General features: G+C 41.7%; 1 protein-coding gene across 1 annotated transcript; it reads right to left on the bottom strand.

Moving 5' to 3' along the window:
- Positions 1–10,140: 10,140 nt before the first annotated feature.
- Positions 10,141–12,636, bottom strand: LOC149319446 (uncharacterized). The gene is made up of 4 exons (XM_089508422.1): positions 12,633–12,636; positions 11,596–11,676; positions 11,415–11,480; positions 10,141–11,293 (listed from the first exon to the last, which is right to left on the bottom strand). Exons 1-4 carry the CDS (start codon positions 12,634–12,636, stop codon positions 10,476–10,478), a joined length of 969 nt encoding a protein of 322 aa, XP_089364548.1. The 3' UTR covers positions 10,141–10,475.
- Between the last annotated feature and the right edge of the window lie 681 nt (positions 12,637–13,317).

Raw genomic sequence — 13,317 nt, 5'->3', positions numbered from 1 at the left:
ATTTTCATCAGCATAGGTTTTGTGCATTGGGTATCTTCAAGTCCATTCCAACTTAAGGCAACCCTGAGGCAAATCTATCTTGGCAAGATTTGTTCAGAGGATGTTTGCCATTGCCTTTCCCTGAGCCTGAGAGCATGTGACTTGCCCAAGGGCACCCAGTAAGTTTCATGGCCGAGCAAGGAATCGATCCCTGGTCTCTGGAATCCAACACTCAAACCACTACACCACACTGGTTCTCTTACACAGAAATGATGTTTCTTGGGAAGGACTCTAGGTTTCATTGCAAGCCAAGCTCCTGCCCATTTAGGCTGAAGTCAGCATCATTGATTTCAGTGAAATTGACTTCCCTAAGTGGTCATATTGTAGTATTGAAAATGAAAGGAGAAGGTAATGTTTGATCAAAGAGGAACAAAGATGAATTGGGAGCAGGAGTAGTAGCTGAAGGTGGTTCGGATAGCGGGAAGGCTATGAATGTTCAAAAAAGATTAAGTTAGTTGCAAAGCCATTGCAAGGAAGAGATCAAGGGACAGGCAATTCCAGCTGAATGATAATTCTGATGGTGGGAGGGGAGAGAGGATGCCTGCTAGGTAAAATAAAGACTGGATCCCTTTCTCTAACGTCTCAACTTATTCCTGAAATAATTGCAGAGTTAAAGTAGCATGCTGTTATAAGAAGAGATGCATCTACAGATTATTAGAAGTACAACAACCCATGACAAAAAGAGGGATAATAAACAAGGTCCATCAGTGTATATAGAAAAGAGGGTGCAAGAAAGGAAATAATCAGAAGGAAAAGACAGCAAAGAGATGAAGGGCCTTAAAGGTGACTAATTTGAGGGTGAAACTAAAAAGCAACTTCTTTTTTCCTCATCCTAGAGCAATAATTATAGTGTTCCTGTTTTCTCAAAGGAATATATGGTCACAAAGGCATGTTTTGAAATGGACATCAGAAGCTAGCTACTTTTGAGCCTGATATATCCAAACAAAAACAGCAACTCAAGAGGCCTCGAATGAAAAAGTAGAAATTAGGACATATCTCATGGATTTTTCTAACTATTAAATTTTCTTATCACCATTTAGAATCAAAGTCTCATGACCATAACAGAGGAGCATTTCCTATCTGCACTGATATGACAATATGACCCACTAAACACCATGAAAGTTACTTCTGCACCAGTGTTTCTCAACCTTTGGTGCTCCAGATGGTATGGATTTCAGCTTTCAGAATCTCTGATGATTTTCCATGCTGGTTGAGACTTTTGAGAACTGGAAGTCAAAAACATCTGGAGGACGGAAGGTTGAAAGCAGAGGACTGTGCTGCACATCCCATTAAAAGAAGCTATTAACTTTAAGCTGGCAGTAATTACATTGAAAGCATTAGTTTGGGTTGAGTTTATTCATTGGCTGTTTATTTTTAAATATGTTGCATTTTGTGTACGTATTTTAAGTGCTTTTATCTTTTTTTAATTATGAAAATCAACATCATAATAACTAAATAAATAAAATGACTAGCAGGCCTGATAAGGGTCACCATCTGTAAGGAATTGCCACAGTTTGCTAGTATGTTACTCCACAGCCAAAGGAGATAACAAACATTTCCTTCCAATCTGTTACAAATGTTAATATGTTAAATGTTAATATATACTTTCATGGAAGACAAGGCTGTTCTTGAATAGAAGTTAACAACTGCCAAGTATTTTTTCCAGTATAAAAAGCAGTAGACTTCTTAATACAGGTCTTTGAGGAACGTTCACTATTGTACTCATGTCCTGCTTTGGGTTTCCCAAGTAGGAAGTACTGTGGGAAGTAAATGCTCAGGTCTGATTCAGAATGGCTTTTTTAAATTATAATATGTATTAAGAGTCTTATAGCAGCTTGTTGGACTTGTACAGGGGATGGGGAACAGTCCACTCTCAACTAGGAGACTAACAGGCTGATCTTGAATAGTTGCTCTCTGCCAGCCTGCCTTGGTAGTGCAGAAATATTGCAGTTTGATACCACTTTAACTGCCATGACTCAGTGCTATGGAGTTCTGGGATTTGTAGTTTTGTGAGATATTTAGCCTTCTCTTTCTGGGTGATCTGGTGCCACAACAAATTACAAATCCCAATATTCCATACATTGGAGCCATTGCAGTTAAAGTGGTGTCAAATTAGATTATTTCGGCAGTGCAGATGCAGCCTTAGACCAATCTACAGTGGGTCCATATTATCCATTTGGGGTTGGTTCCAGGAACCCCCGTGAATAACAAAATCCATGGATGCTCAAGTCTCATTAAATACAAGGGCAGGTAAAATGACGAGCCTTATATAAAATGGAAAATCAAGATTTGTTATTTGGAATTTACTTTAAAAAAATATTTTCAAGCCGTAGATCCTTATCCATGGATAAAAAATCTGTGGATAAGGAGGGCCAACTGTATTTCATATGAAGATAAAATAGGGAGGAGCATGTGCACCACTGTTTTAAAAAATTGAAAGAAATATAACTTAACAAAATACAACAGCGCAAAATAAAATTTACAGCCTGTCAGCATTCCTTAACACACACACACACACACGATAGATAGATAGATAGATAGATAGATAGATAGATAGATAGATAGATAGATAGATGCCAAAGGAGGCAGATTAATAAGTAATACATTAACTAATATGCATTTTCTTACAGAGAAAATTAGAAAGATCCATGGTTCAGACTTGGCAAATAGCTACATTTAGCTTCTGCTGAAGGAAATTAGTAGTTCAGATTACCAAGGCAACAAAGGCATTTGATGCCTGAGTGAGAGGTTTATCACACGGGGCTTTCTGCAGCTCAGATCCGGGGTGACTCCTGGTTCAGCTATGCGAATTCACGTCATAATGTAAATGTTTTATCACACCTGGTTGCCCTTCCGTTGCCCTTCCGAATCGAGGGGGTACTGAATCCAAGGCAAGTCACGTGATGCGGATTCACGCAAAGCAGAGTGAGTACAAATCGTATTACCACACCGGTGCATACCATGAGGATTCAATGATTCAAACTGGGACCCTTGCACATGCTCAGTGGGGCTCTGAACACTGTCCTCCTTCCCTGCCCCCTCCTTAGCTGTCATCCTTCATCAGGCTGAAGGAGCAGTCAAGGGATGATGGGATAGGTCGCAGGGGGTCACTGGAGCTAGGATTAGGTTCAAGGAGCAGGGAGGGGATTATGGGATAGGGCGCAGGAGGTCACTGGGGCCAGGATTGGGCTGAAGGAGCAGGCAGGAGATGATGGGATAGGTTGCAGGGGGTCACAGGCCAGGATCGTACTGAAGGAGCAGGCAGTGGATGATGGTATAGGTCGCAGGGTGGCAGCGAGGACGAGATGGGGATGCAGGAGCAGTCAGGGGATGATGTGATGGGTGGCAGGGTGGCAGAGAGGACAAGATGGCATGAAGGAGAAGGAAGGGGATGAAGGAGCAGGACGCAGGGGCCAAGTGGGGGGGGTGACATCGGAGTGATCTTCCACACCAGACCAATTCAAAGTGAAATCGAAGTGATCTTGAAAGTGAATTCTGTGAATTTACTTTTTTTCCGACTGACCCCAAAATGAGAGGTCATTTTGGAATCACTGCGGAAGCACCACAGAAGGAGCGCCCATAGAAAGGAATCTCGTCTGATAACACATTCACGTTATGATGTGAATTTGCATCATTGGACCCGCAGTCACCCCAGATCTGAGCTGCAAAAGCTCCAAAAAGCTCTGTGTGATAAACACCTGAGAAAGTATAAATTCACCAATCATAGAGGAAGGATGTTGGGAAACTTGTGTCCCAAGCAAATGTTTGTACTCTTCAGCCAGTTGTGTGGAAATGAAAAGGATATTGAATACAATCAATCACAGATTATATCCCATTCTTTTGCCCTGGTGTTAGATGCATCACACACTCTGACTTCAGTGAAACCACTTGAATTAAGATTTTTGAATGATTTTGTACTTCCACATAAATTGAAATTGTACTTATACATAAATTTCCACATAAATTGGGGAAAAAATGAAAAAGTTTACAGCCTACAATACAAATAGAAGTTCATATATTTTAAAAACATGTGAAAAACTCCCTGCAAGGGGAAGAAACATCAAGTGTGTCAGATACATTGAGGTTTTCTACATGTATTAAAAAAAAAAAAACTGGGAAATTTTGAAATATGTACTTAACCAACATCATGCCCAATTTTTTTCAGTTCTGCTATGCAGAAAGCTAGATATGTAATAAAATACAGACAGCTAATGATAATTAAATGGATATCACAATATCTTCCAGAAATCTTTTCTTTCTTAAAGCTAAGAAGTGGGATCAGTCAATAATGAGAGGTAGCTGAAGATATACATGACTCATATTTGCTCTAGAGCATTTTGATATAAAGAGAATAGATAAATATTATGCCTGCGTCTCTGCAAGCAGTAAAAAGTTGAAAAGCAATTAACAGAGTGAAACAGTTTCGTGACAGATTTTAGGGTGGGAAGATTCTGTGGAACATGCCAGGAGAACCACTAATAAAACTATAGCCAGATAGCTAGTTCAAAGCCACTATGATAATAAGAAATCCAGTCCTTTGACATGTCACATTGGGGTAGTTCTACAGTCAGCCCCCTGAATTTTTTATCCAAAGTATTCATATATATTCCAAAACACAAGCCTTGATGTTGCCATTTTATATAAGGGACACCATTTTACTATACCATTGTATTTAATAGGATTTGAGCATCCATGGATTTTAGGTGGGTTACAGACCACCCTTTTGGAGCGGCCTGTAGGCGCTCCTTTCCCCGCCAGATCGGGGCCTCAGCTGCCAGAATGGCAGCCTCTGGGGCCCCGATCCGCCGCTTTCCAAGCTGTGGGGAAGCGGCAAAAGGCTGCTTCCCCGCGGCCTGGAAAGGGGTTTCAAGCCCCAAGGACACCTGTCTAAAGGCTGCACCAGCAACACTAATCCCGGAAGGAGCTCCATTTCGGGGCTTCTTCTGGCACCGCGGAAAGGGCGCTCTATGCGCCCTGGCACGGCACCAGTACATCACAACCGCGCTGCCTCATTTGGAGGTGGCACGGTGGTGACATAGCAATGGCAGCCCCCATGTGGAACGGGTGCCGCCATTTTGTACGGACTCGATCCTTACTAGGGTTAGGGGCATCAGGAAGGGACACCCCTTTCTAACCCTAGTACGGACCCAGTCTGTACTATTACACCCATGCAGAACGGGCCTTAGTATCCACAGAGAGTCCTGGGACAAAACCTCAGCAGATATCAAGAGCCCACTTTATGCTGAAAACAAGTTTAGGGTACCTTGAAAGGACAGCAAGCTATCACTTTTAAAAAGCTTCTTGATACATTTTATATCAGGAAGGGGAAGGTCAGAAGAGATTTCTGACATGAGGTACCATAGTAGATACCAATGTCTTAGGTAAGCATGCTGTGATGTAGTCATGTAACTTTGTTGTAGATGTTGTTGTGTGCCTTCATTTCCACTTTATGGTAACCCTAAGGGGAACCTATTACAGAGTTTTCTTAACAAGATTTGTTCAGAGTGGGTTTGATTTGTGAAAGAATGATTTTCCCTGGCCAACTGTGGGTTTGAACCCTATTCTTTCAGGGTCCTAGTCCCAATACTCAAACCACTGTACCACACTGGCTCAGTCAGGTAACTAGTCGTAGGTTAAAAATCAATAGCATGGTATCCAATCTCATGTAACGAATGGGAGCAAAGAACTGTACTGCAGTAGTGGCCAGGACTTACTATGAGGGAGGGAATGCTACTATTTGTTACTTCCAACCATATTTAGATGTATATGCCATAACTTGAGAAATTCACACTGTACTTTAAAGAAAGCTTGTGATACAGACAGATGAATTCCATACCAGGGAGCATTCCACACCACAATGACTCCAGTCTTTCTAAAGGGTAGAATGCATTTAAAAAGAAAAAGAAAAAGAAAAAACAACCTCTCCAAATGTGTTGCTGCTTGACTGCTAGGAATATGTGGAATTTTTGAAACAGAAGCATTTCCCTTAAGGAAGACTCTTCTGTCCCATACAGCTAAAACACATTTCTTCTAAGAGCACTGGGGAGATATGCAGCACTTCAAAACAAGTATTTCCCTGAGGGAAGACTCTAGTCCATCAAATGAGTACAGCTGCACATGTGTTGTTCTGTAAACTGATAAGAGTCCTTAGTATTCCTTCTCCCTAATACATTCCAGACTCACTTCAATGACACAGTGTGCAAGTGGAAAAATGTGTGAAATTAAATATTATGCAAATTCTACACAATATATGTTTTCTTCTTAAAAACCAAACAAAACTGCTCATAGTCCAAGACATAATTATTGGGAGCAGGGATGGACACATGTAATATATGAATTTTCATTGTTTTCAGGCTTACAAAAGCAAAAGGAAAAGATAAACACTGCTATGCAGAAGGAACGGAAAGCCTATTTGTATGTATTGGGGGGGGAGTGTGTGTGTGGAAAAAAGTGTTTCTCAAGTCTTAGGAAACCCTGGCAAAAAGAATCCTGAACTGACTAGGATCCTCACAATTCAGGACATGCACGGTGTATGCATGTTGTGTGTGTAGCATTTTCTATGTAGAAATATTATTTTGTGTGCATAAAATAATGTTTCCTATGCAGAAAATGCTGTTTTTGCATATACAAAAAACACATGCAAATTGGGTGCAGAATAAGTTCTGAACTACAATGTCTTTGAAAAGCACCATTTTTGAAGATGTTTTCACAGTGGGAAGAAAATTGCTAAAACTGCTTCCTTCAAAAAATGAAATTAGTGAAGAATTACTCTTCTGCCCTGAGTAGCATCAACGAAGACTTTCTGCACAGTTGTGTCATAGTTTTATTCACTGGCCATAAAGTACCTCCTCCTGGATACTGGGAGTTTAGTCAGTATAGAAAGAAATGTTTTAAGAGCTAAAAGGATTCTTTGTAGATGTATGAATGGCAGCTAAATTTATCAAGGGAAGGAAAGATCAAAACTAGGAGGAAGGTGAAACAGCCTTGCATCCACCCACTCTTGCTGCAGCCCAGACAGCTCACTCCACCCACAGACATCTAAAGAATCAGATGTCACTTTGCCATTTGAGGATGAATACTAACCCCCCTGTTCTCTCCTTTCCTTTACCTTGTATAGTGGAAGAAATCTTTCCTTTACCCCATGTGGTTGAAATATTTCCCTCCTGCATCTGCCACAGCACAGTTGGAAAAATAAAACGGTTTTTCCAGCAATGATGACACAAAGGCAGGAGAAAAGAAAAAAAGGGGATCTGGAAAGTAGAGAAAGACTATGGAGATTATCGCACTGCGTTCTGAGAACGTTCCATATCATCACGTGATGAGACCGTTCCTGGAACGGATATTACCGCATTAGCAATCAAAACGTGATGAGAACGTGATCAGAACGGCAGTTTACCGCACTGCGATTCCTTTTTCTTGAAACCGTTCTCAGAACGGTTTGCTATAGCGCATGCGTATTAGATCTTGGGGGCGGTGTACCAATGACGTCGCCACTCGGTGGTTGTTTTTAACCGGAAGTCGTCCGGTGACTTCCTTGTGGGGTGTAAAGATGGCGTCGGAGAAAGCATGGTTTGATCTTGTGAGCATGGTAGAGAAAGAAGAAGAGCGAAGAAGGAGAAGAATGAGTCGCATTGCTCAATCACTGGTCCTCGTTTCGCGCCGGAGGGCTGCTCTGAGTAAGATTGCAGTCATGGCTGCCAGCGGCAATCTTGATATATCCAGTTGTCTGGCATGGATGGCGACCTGGCCTCGCATCCCACGTTGGTGGCAGCAACCCCGGGAGCGGACCAACTGGTGGAGTGACGAAGTCCTCCAGAGATGGGATAACGACATGTGGGTTTCTAACTTCCGCATGTCTAAAGAAACCCTTTTTGATCTGGCCAGCATCTTGAGACCAGAGCTGGAGCGTGGGGAGTCTAGATTCCGGAGTCCTATCCCGGTGGAGAAGAGAGTGGCCCTGACTATTTGGTGGCTCTCAAGCCCTCTGATGTATAGGAAGGTGGCTTCCCGTTTCGAGGTTGGAGCATCCACAGCTGCAGAAATCGCCATCGAGGTGTGCCTTGCCATGGAGAAGCTGCTGCTGAGGAAAACTATCCAGCTTGGAAACTACCACACGGTGTGTATCAATATTACTTTTAAACCTAAGACTTCTGGGTGCAAATGCATTAATGCATATCTAAAGATAGATAGGTTTTGCTTATGTAATACCATTAAGATATGTTTACATCCTGCCTTTTCCTTGTTTGGGAAAAAAAGAAAGGCTTTCAATTACCTTTGCAATTATGGGGGTGGGTTAATGATCCTGGGCTTGGGGCATGGATTTAAAAGGTGCATCTCTGCTGCTGGCTTCTCTCTTATCCAGCTGTGCTGGGGGGTGGTCCTGGGCTTGAAGCATGCACTTCGGAGGTGCATCTCTGCTGCTGGCCTCTCTCTTATCCAGCTGTGCTGGGGGGTGGTCCTGGGCTTGGAGCATGCACTTCGGAGGTGCATCTCTGCTGCTGCCCTCTCTCTTATCCAGCTGTGCTGGGGGGTGGTCCTGGGCTTGGAGCATGCACTTCGGAGGTGCATCTCTGCTGCTGGCTTCTCTCTTATCCAGCTGTGCTGTTGTGGTTTGCTATTCTGAAAAAATGTATCTTGATATATTTGTAAGAGTTGATATGTGAACAAGTAACATCTGGATTCCCCTTCAGTGTGTTCTAGGTATATATATAAACCCTAATAATTTCTATTGTCCTTTTTATGCTTTTGTCTCTTTGATCCCAGTTTCATATACCAAATAATAATAATGCATCATCAGATATGAAATATGTTAACCCACTTTTTTGATATCCCAAATTTATTATACCTTTGCCTTTTTTCAGATTATGGATGGATTTCAGAGACTCGGATTCCCACACTGCATAGGAGCTATTGATGGCACTCATATTTCTGTTTGCCCACCGCTGGGACGCAGAGAGGAATACATCAACCGCAAGCAGGGATTTTCAATTGTTCTGCAAGCAACTACAGATCACAGTGGGAGGTTTATTGACATTGAAGTAGGGAATTGTGGGAGATCACATGACAGCCACATATTTACCAATTCCGCTATCTGTCAAGTGATGGATGAAGGCTGTTTTGTGCCCGGAAATCCCACCCTTCATGTCCACGATGTAGCCATTCCTCCACTGATTATAGGGGATGGTGCCTACCCAATCAGGAAATGGCTCATGACACCATATCGTGGAGAATTAACACCTGACAAACTTGCTTATAACACCGCCCATTGCAAGGCAAGATGCGTGGTGGAGAGGTCTTTTTCGCGATTGAAATCTAGGTGGGGGTGTCTGTCTGGTAGACTAACTGTGAAAGAGGAAAATTTCATCTCTGTTGTCACAGCATGTGCCATACTGCACAATATTTGCGAGACGAGGGGAGAAGTGCTTGATCCCGATGTAGAGCCACCTGCGAAAATTGTCCTCCCCGCTTTAGCGAATAACATCAGAGGACACTCTACAAATCACAAAAAAGAGGGTCAAACTGTTAGATCTGCAGTAACTAACATTATTTTGGGTCGTTAACACCAGAAACTGACATTATTTGATGTTTCATAACATCACCTCAGTTATGGCAACAGCATTGATCTGATCAAAACGTTTCTTCTTGGTTTACCTTTGTATCAATCTACAAATGTTGATATACATGTGTTTGACAACATGTCATGTACAACATGTGAATAACTTTACCAGACGGCAATGTTGAATCACGGTTGTTTAGATTCTTTTTTCTTTTAACTTTTTTTTCCCCAATCAGGTTCTGCTAGTGGTGTTTATATTATTGTGGGGTATAAATACCCGATTGTTATAGATTAGCTTCATGGTTTACCCAAATTTTGGAAATCTATTTTGAAGTGTTATACAATTGCTATATTGATGTTTCAAATATCCTTTTTTGGCAATATAGGAAAACAATGGTGTAAAAATGGCTTGTTTATATTACATTTATAGTAATACATCATGTTTCCTACCTTGAAAACCAAAAGGAAGGCTGTTCTAGAAACCATTGCTGAATAATGTTGCTATTGTTGTGGAAATGTTTAGGTATATTAAGGACGGTAGACCAATTTCTGAGAACACAGCTGTATTTTATCAACAATATAACTTAACATTTTAAAACACGATTAAATATCCTTTTTCTTTTGGAAAAAAACCGTCTGGTGGCTTGTTTTCCATTATGTCAACAAAGCACGCATTTATATACACTGTATATACATTAGGTGAGAACATATCCATATATACATGGTGACATACAAAACCTTTCCTTAACATGAACATGAAATTTTACTGTGGTTCAAGGAGAAATGGTTTAAGTCCCTCTTTATCGGTCACAAAGGGCACGTAACAGGGTAAACATAGAATGCTGAAACATATCTGAGGTTTCAAAACAGAACCTTTTCCCTATATGTTTCCCTTATGGGGAAAATATTTTTTTTTCTTGATTATCCTCCCAGTACGAGAACTGCATGGTTTATCTTGGTTTTGAACAGGTGCAACTGCGCCTTGCAAGGAAGATGTTCCTGCATTGCTCACACATTGCACGGTTCCAATGCAGCCTTCATTTTCTGGGGGATCAGTGACTGCAACAACATTCTGAACATCCCTGTTGATGTTCTCTGCTGTGTTGTCACCATCTCTAATTTCACTACTAGGAGTGACAGGACAACCATCAGGAGCATAAGCAGGAGGAAGTTCATCAAAGAGTTCAGGGGAATTGTTCCCTTGACATTTCCCACCAAAATCTGATGTGGATGGTTGCTCCTGGAAATCTGTAAAGACAGCTGGGCCTGGTGTTGAAGGAGGAATATCACACGGAGATGCCCTGAATGATGTGTGCATAGTTCCTTGGGCAACAGTATCATGTTGCCCCGTTGGAAGTGCACATTCATGATCTACTTTCCTCCGGTACAGTTCAGTCATGGTCTCCATGTACTGCAACATTCTCTGTCTGTCCTGTGCACTTCTCCTTACATCTTCCTCCATAATATGTACAAGTTCCATTTCTGTCCTCCTACAGTCTTTCATGCTGTCGTGTACAATTTCCATGAACCGTTCCTGTGTTCTCCGGGTAAGTTGGGCCTCTCGACTTGCACTCTGCATTATAGTGCGCGCAATATGTTCTCCTCTTCTGGCGCGACGATTCCTGTTCCTGTTTGAACGCAGTCTTGTTCCAGGAGACAGCAATACATTGGGTGGTTCGTCCTCTGGATCGTTAGGTACTGAAATTTAAAAATTAGTGAAAATAGATTAAGCCCACAGGAAGGAAATTTATTTCTAATGGTAGCATCATGTAAAGGGTTGTAGACAAAGAATTTTCTTAGAAAAGCAGATGCTACCTACCATTGCTTGTACCGCTTGTATCATCTGCACGTCTTTCCAAGTCACCCAATTGTTCTCCAGTCGCACCTTCAAAGTGGAGCATTAAACACCAACGTTATTTCTTTTGAACACATATACAGGTTCACAATATTTATGAAGAAAACAGAGATCCAGAAATTGACAGAAATTTATATATGACTACCTGCTATTTGCGTAGGTCCACTTTCCAAAATTGTGACAGGTATTGTAATGACTGTGTCATCGAGACAAGTGTCATCAGAATCTGAAAAATGCAAGGGGAAAAAAAGAGTAAAGCCTTTGTCTTTTTAACAAAATAATGTTGTCATGCACATAGCAGAAATCTTCAGGCATTACAGATGGGCAACTTGCCTTCATCACTGTCTTGTCTGGTAGTTGTTTCTTGGGTGCTTCCTTCGCCTGTGTTAGCCATGGAGGTGGATGCGGTTTCTTGATTCACATTTGTGGTTTCACCCTCCCTTTCAAAATCAAGACTTCGGGATAACCTGTTAGGGGTGATGCTAACATCCCCATGAAAGATTTCCTCTAGTTCCCTATAAAAGGGACATGTAATAGGGTTGCTTCCACTTCTCTGATTGTGTTTCACAACCTTTCTGTACTCAAATCTCAATTTTTTTGATTTAGATCTGCATTCCTCGGCAGATCTGACATGGTTCCTCTTTGCCATTTCATCAGATACAACTTTAAATTTATCCAAATTTCTGTAATTCTTTTTTAATTTGGACTGCAATTTTTGTTCTTTCCATATCTCCAATAAGGCCAAAACTTCATTGGCACTCCACACCCTCCCCCTTGCTTGTGCGGAGGCACTGCTTTCGGTCACTGCATGGCTATCCATGGCTTTCCTAATTACAGAAAGTATAAAATAATACTGTCTGCAATTTAATTATAGAGGCTGTGAAATAAACTTCTGCGTTAGCACTTAGCTGCTGATGCTGGCTCTCTGCACTCCCAAACTCCCGGCACTGCAGTAAAAGCACTAGAGGGCGCAAGTCTAGTTTTGGCGCCAAGAATCCCTGCACAGTGATGACGTTGCAAATCCCTCTTCCCGCTGGACTTTTCGGAGTGGCCGAAGTTATTGGGAAGCAGTGATGGCGCGTAGGAAGGGATCCAAATGGGTCAATAAGGAGATTGATCTGCTCCTGAGAAGTGTTAGGGGGAGCGGAAAATTAAAGACGCTCATGAGGTCCCGTTCTGTACCCATTCTTCCTGTGCATAGAGAGGTAGCAGAGCAATTAAAAATGCATGGCTACAACCGCACCGCCGAAGAGGTGTACAGGAAGTTCAAAATGACGCGTGAAAAATTTTTGGCCAGTCTAAATAGTTTTGGGCCATCACCCCCCAAAGAAAAACAACCACCCTTTTTCCCCCTAATGAAAGAGCTGTGGCTTATGGCGGGGAACCATGGCTCCCAGGAAAAAAATCCCTCGGGTAAGTTTGTAGCTTTACAAGTAAGGGCTCATTGTTGCATAGTATGCCATGGAATTCCTCCAGTGTTGTAGCCATAAGGAACAGTTGCTAAAGACAGTCACTATATCAATATCATATTAGGCTACTTCCCTTATCAGTTTCCAAAAGAAAAAAACACTACAATGGACTACCAGCCCTGAGGTCGCCATACTTTTCCAACATAGGAAGGGATAGATGGGTGTACATATGGAGGATAAATTTATTAGACAACAGCATTGCCACTCTGTTTTCTTACTTTTTTCTAACTGCAAAAAGATGGAGAAATTATGATGTCCTACATTTTTAGTTGTATTATCAACCTGCAGTTTTCCTAGAGTATTCTTACTATGATCAATGCACAATTTCTGATCTAGTTATCTCTTTGATTTTTTTATATGGATCAACATGCAGATACTATAGATGAACCTTGCTGTAG

The sequence above is a fragment of the Sceloporus occidentalis genome, unplaced genomic scaffold, assembly GCF_023333645.1.
Source record: "Sceloporus occidentalis isolate IW3139 unplaced genomic scaffold, rSceOcc1.0.p SCAF_2, whole genome shotgun sequence".
NCBI lineage: Eukaryota > Metazoa > Chordata > Lepidosauria > Squamata > Phrynosomatidae > Sceloporus > Sceloporus occidentalis.
This window is presented reverse-complemented; position numbering and strand designations above follow the sequence as displayed.

What these genes read in the sequence shown, in the direction of transcription:
- LOC149319446 (XM_089508422.1), bottom strand. An exon ending in TGGACCTACGCAAATAGCAG is followed by an intron (nt 11,481 to 11,595) that starts GTAGTCATATAT and finishes TCCACTTTGAAG; the next exon opens with GTGCGACTGGAGAACAATTG. An exon ending in TACAAGCGGTACAAGCAATG is followed by an intron (nt 11,294 to 11,414) that starts GTAGGTAGCATC and finishes TTTAAATTTCAG; the next exon opens with TACCTAACGATCCAGAGGAC.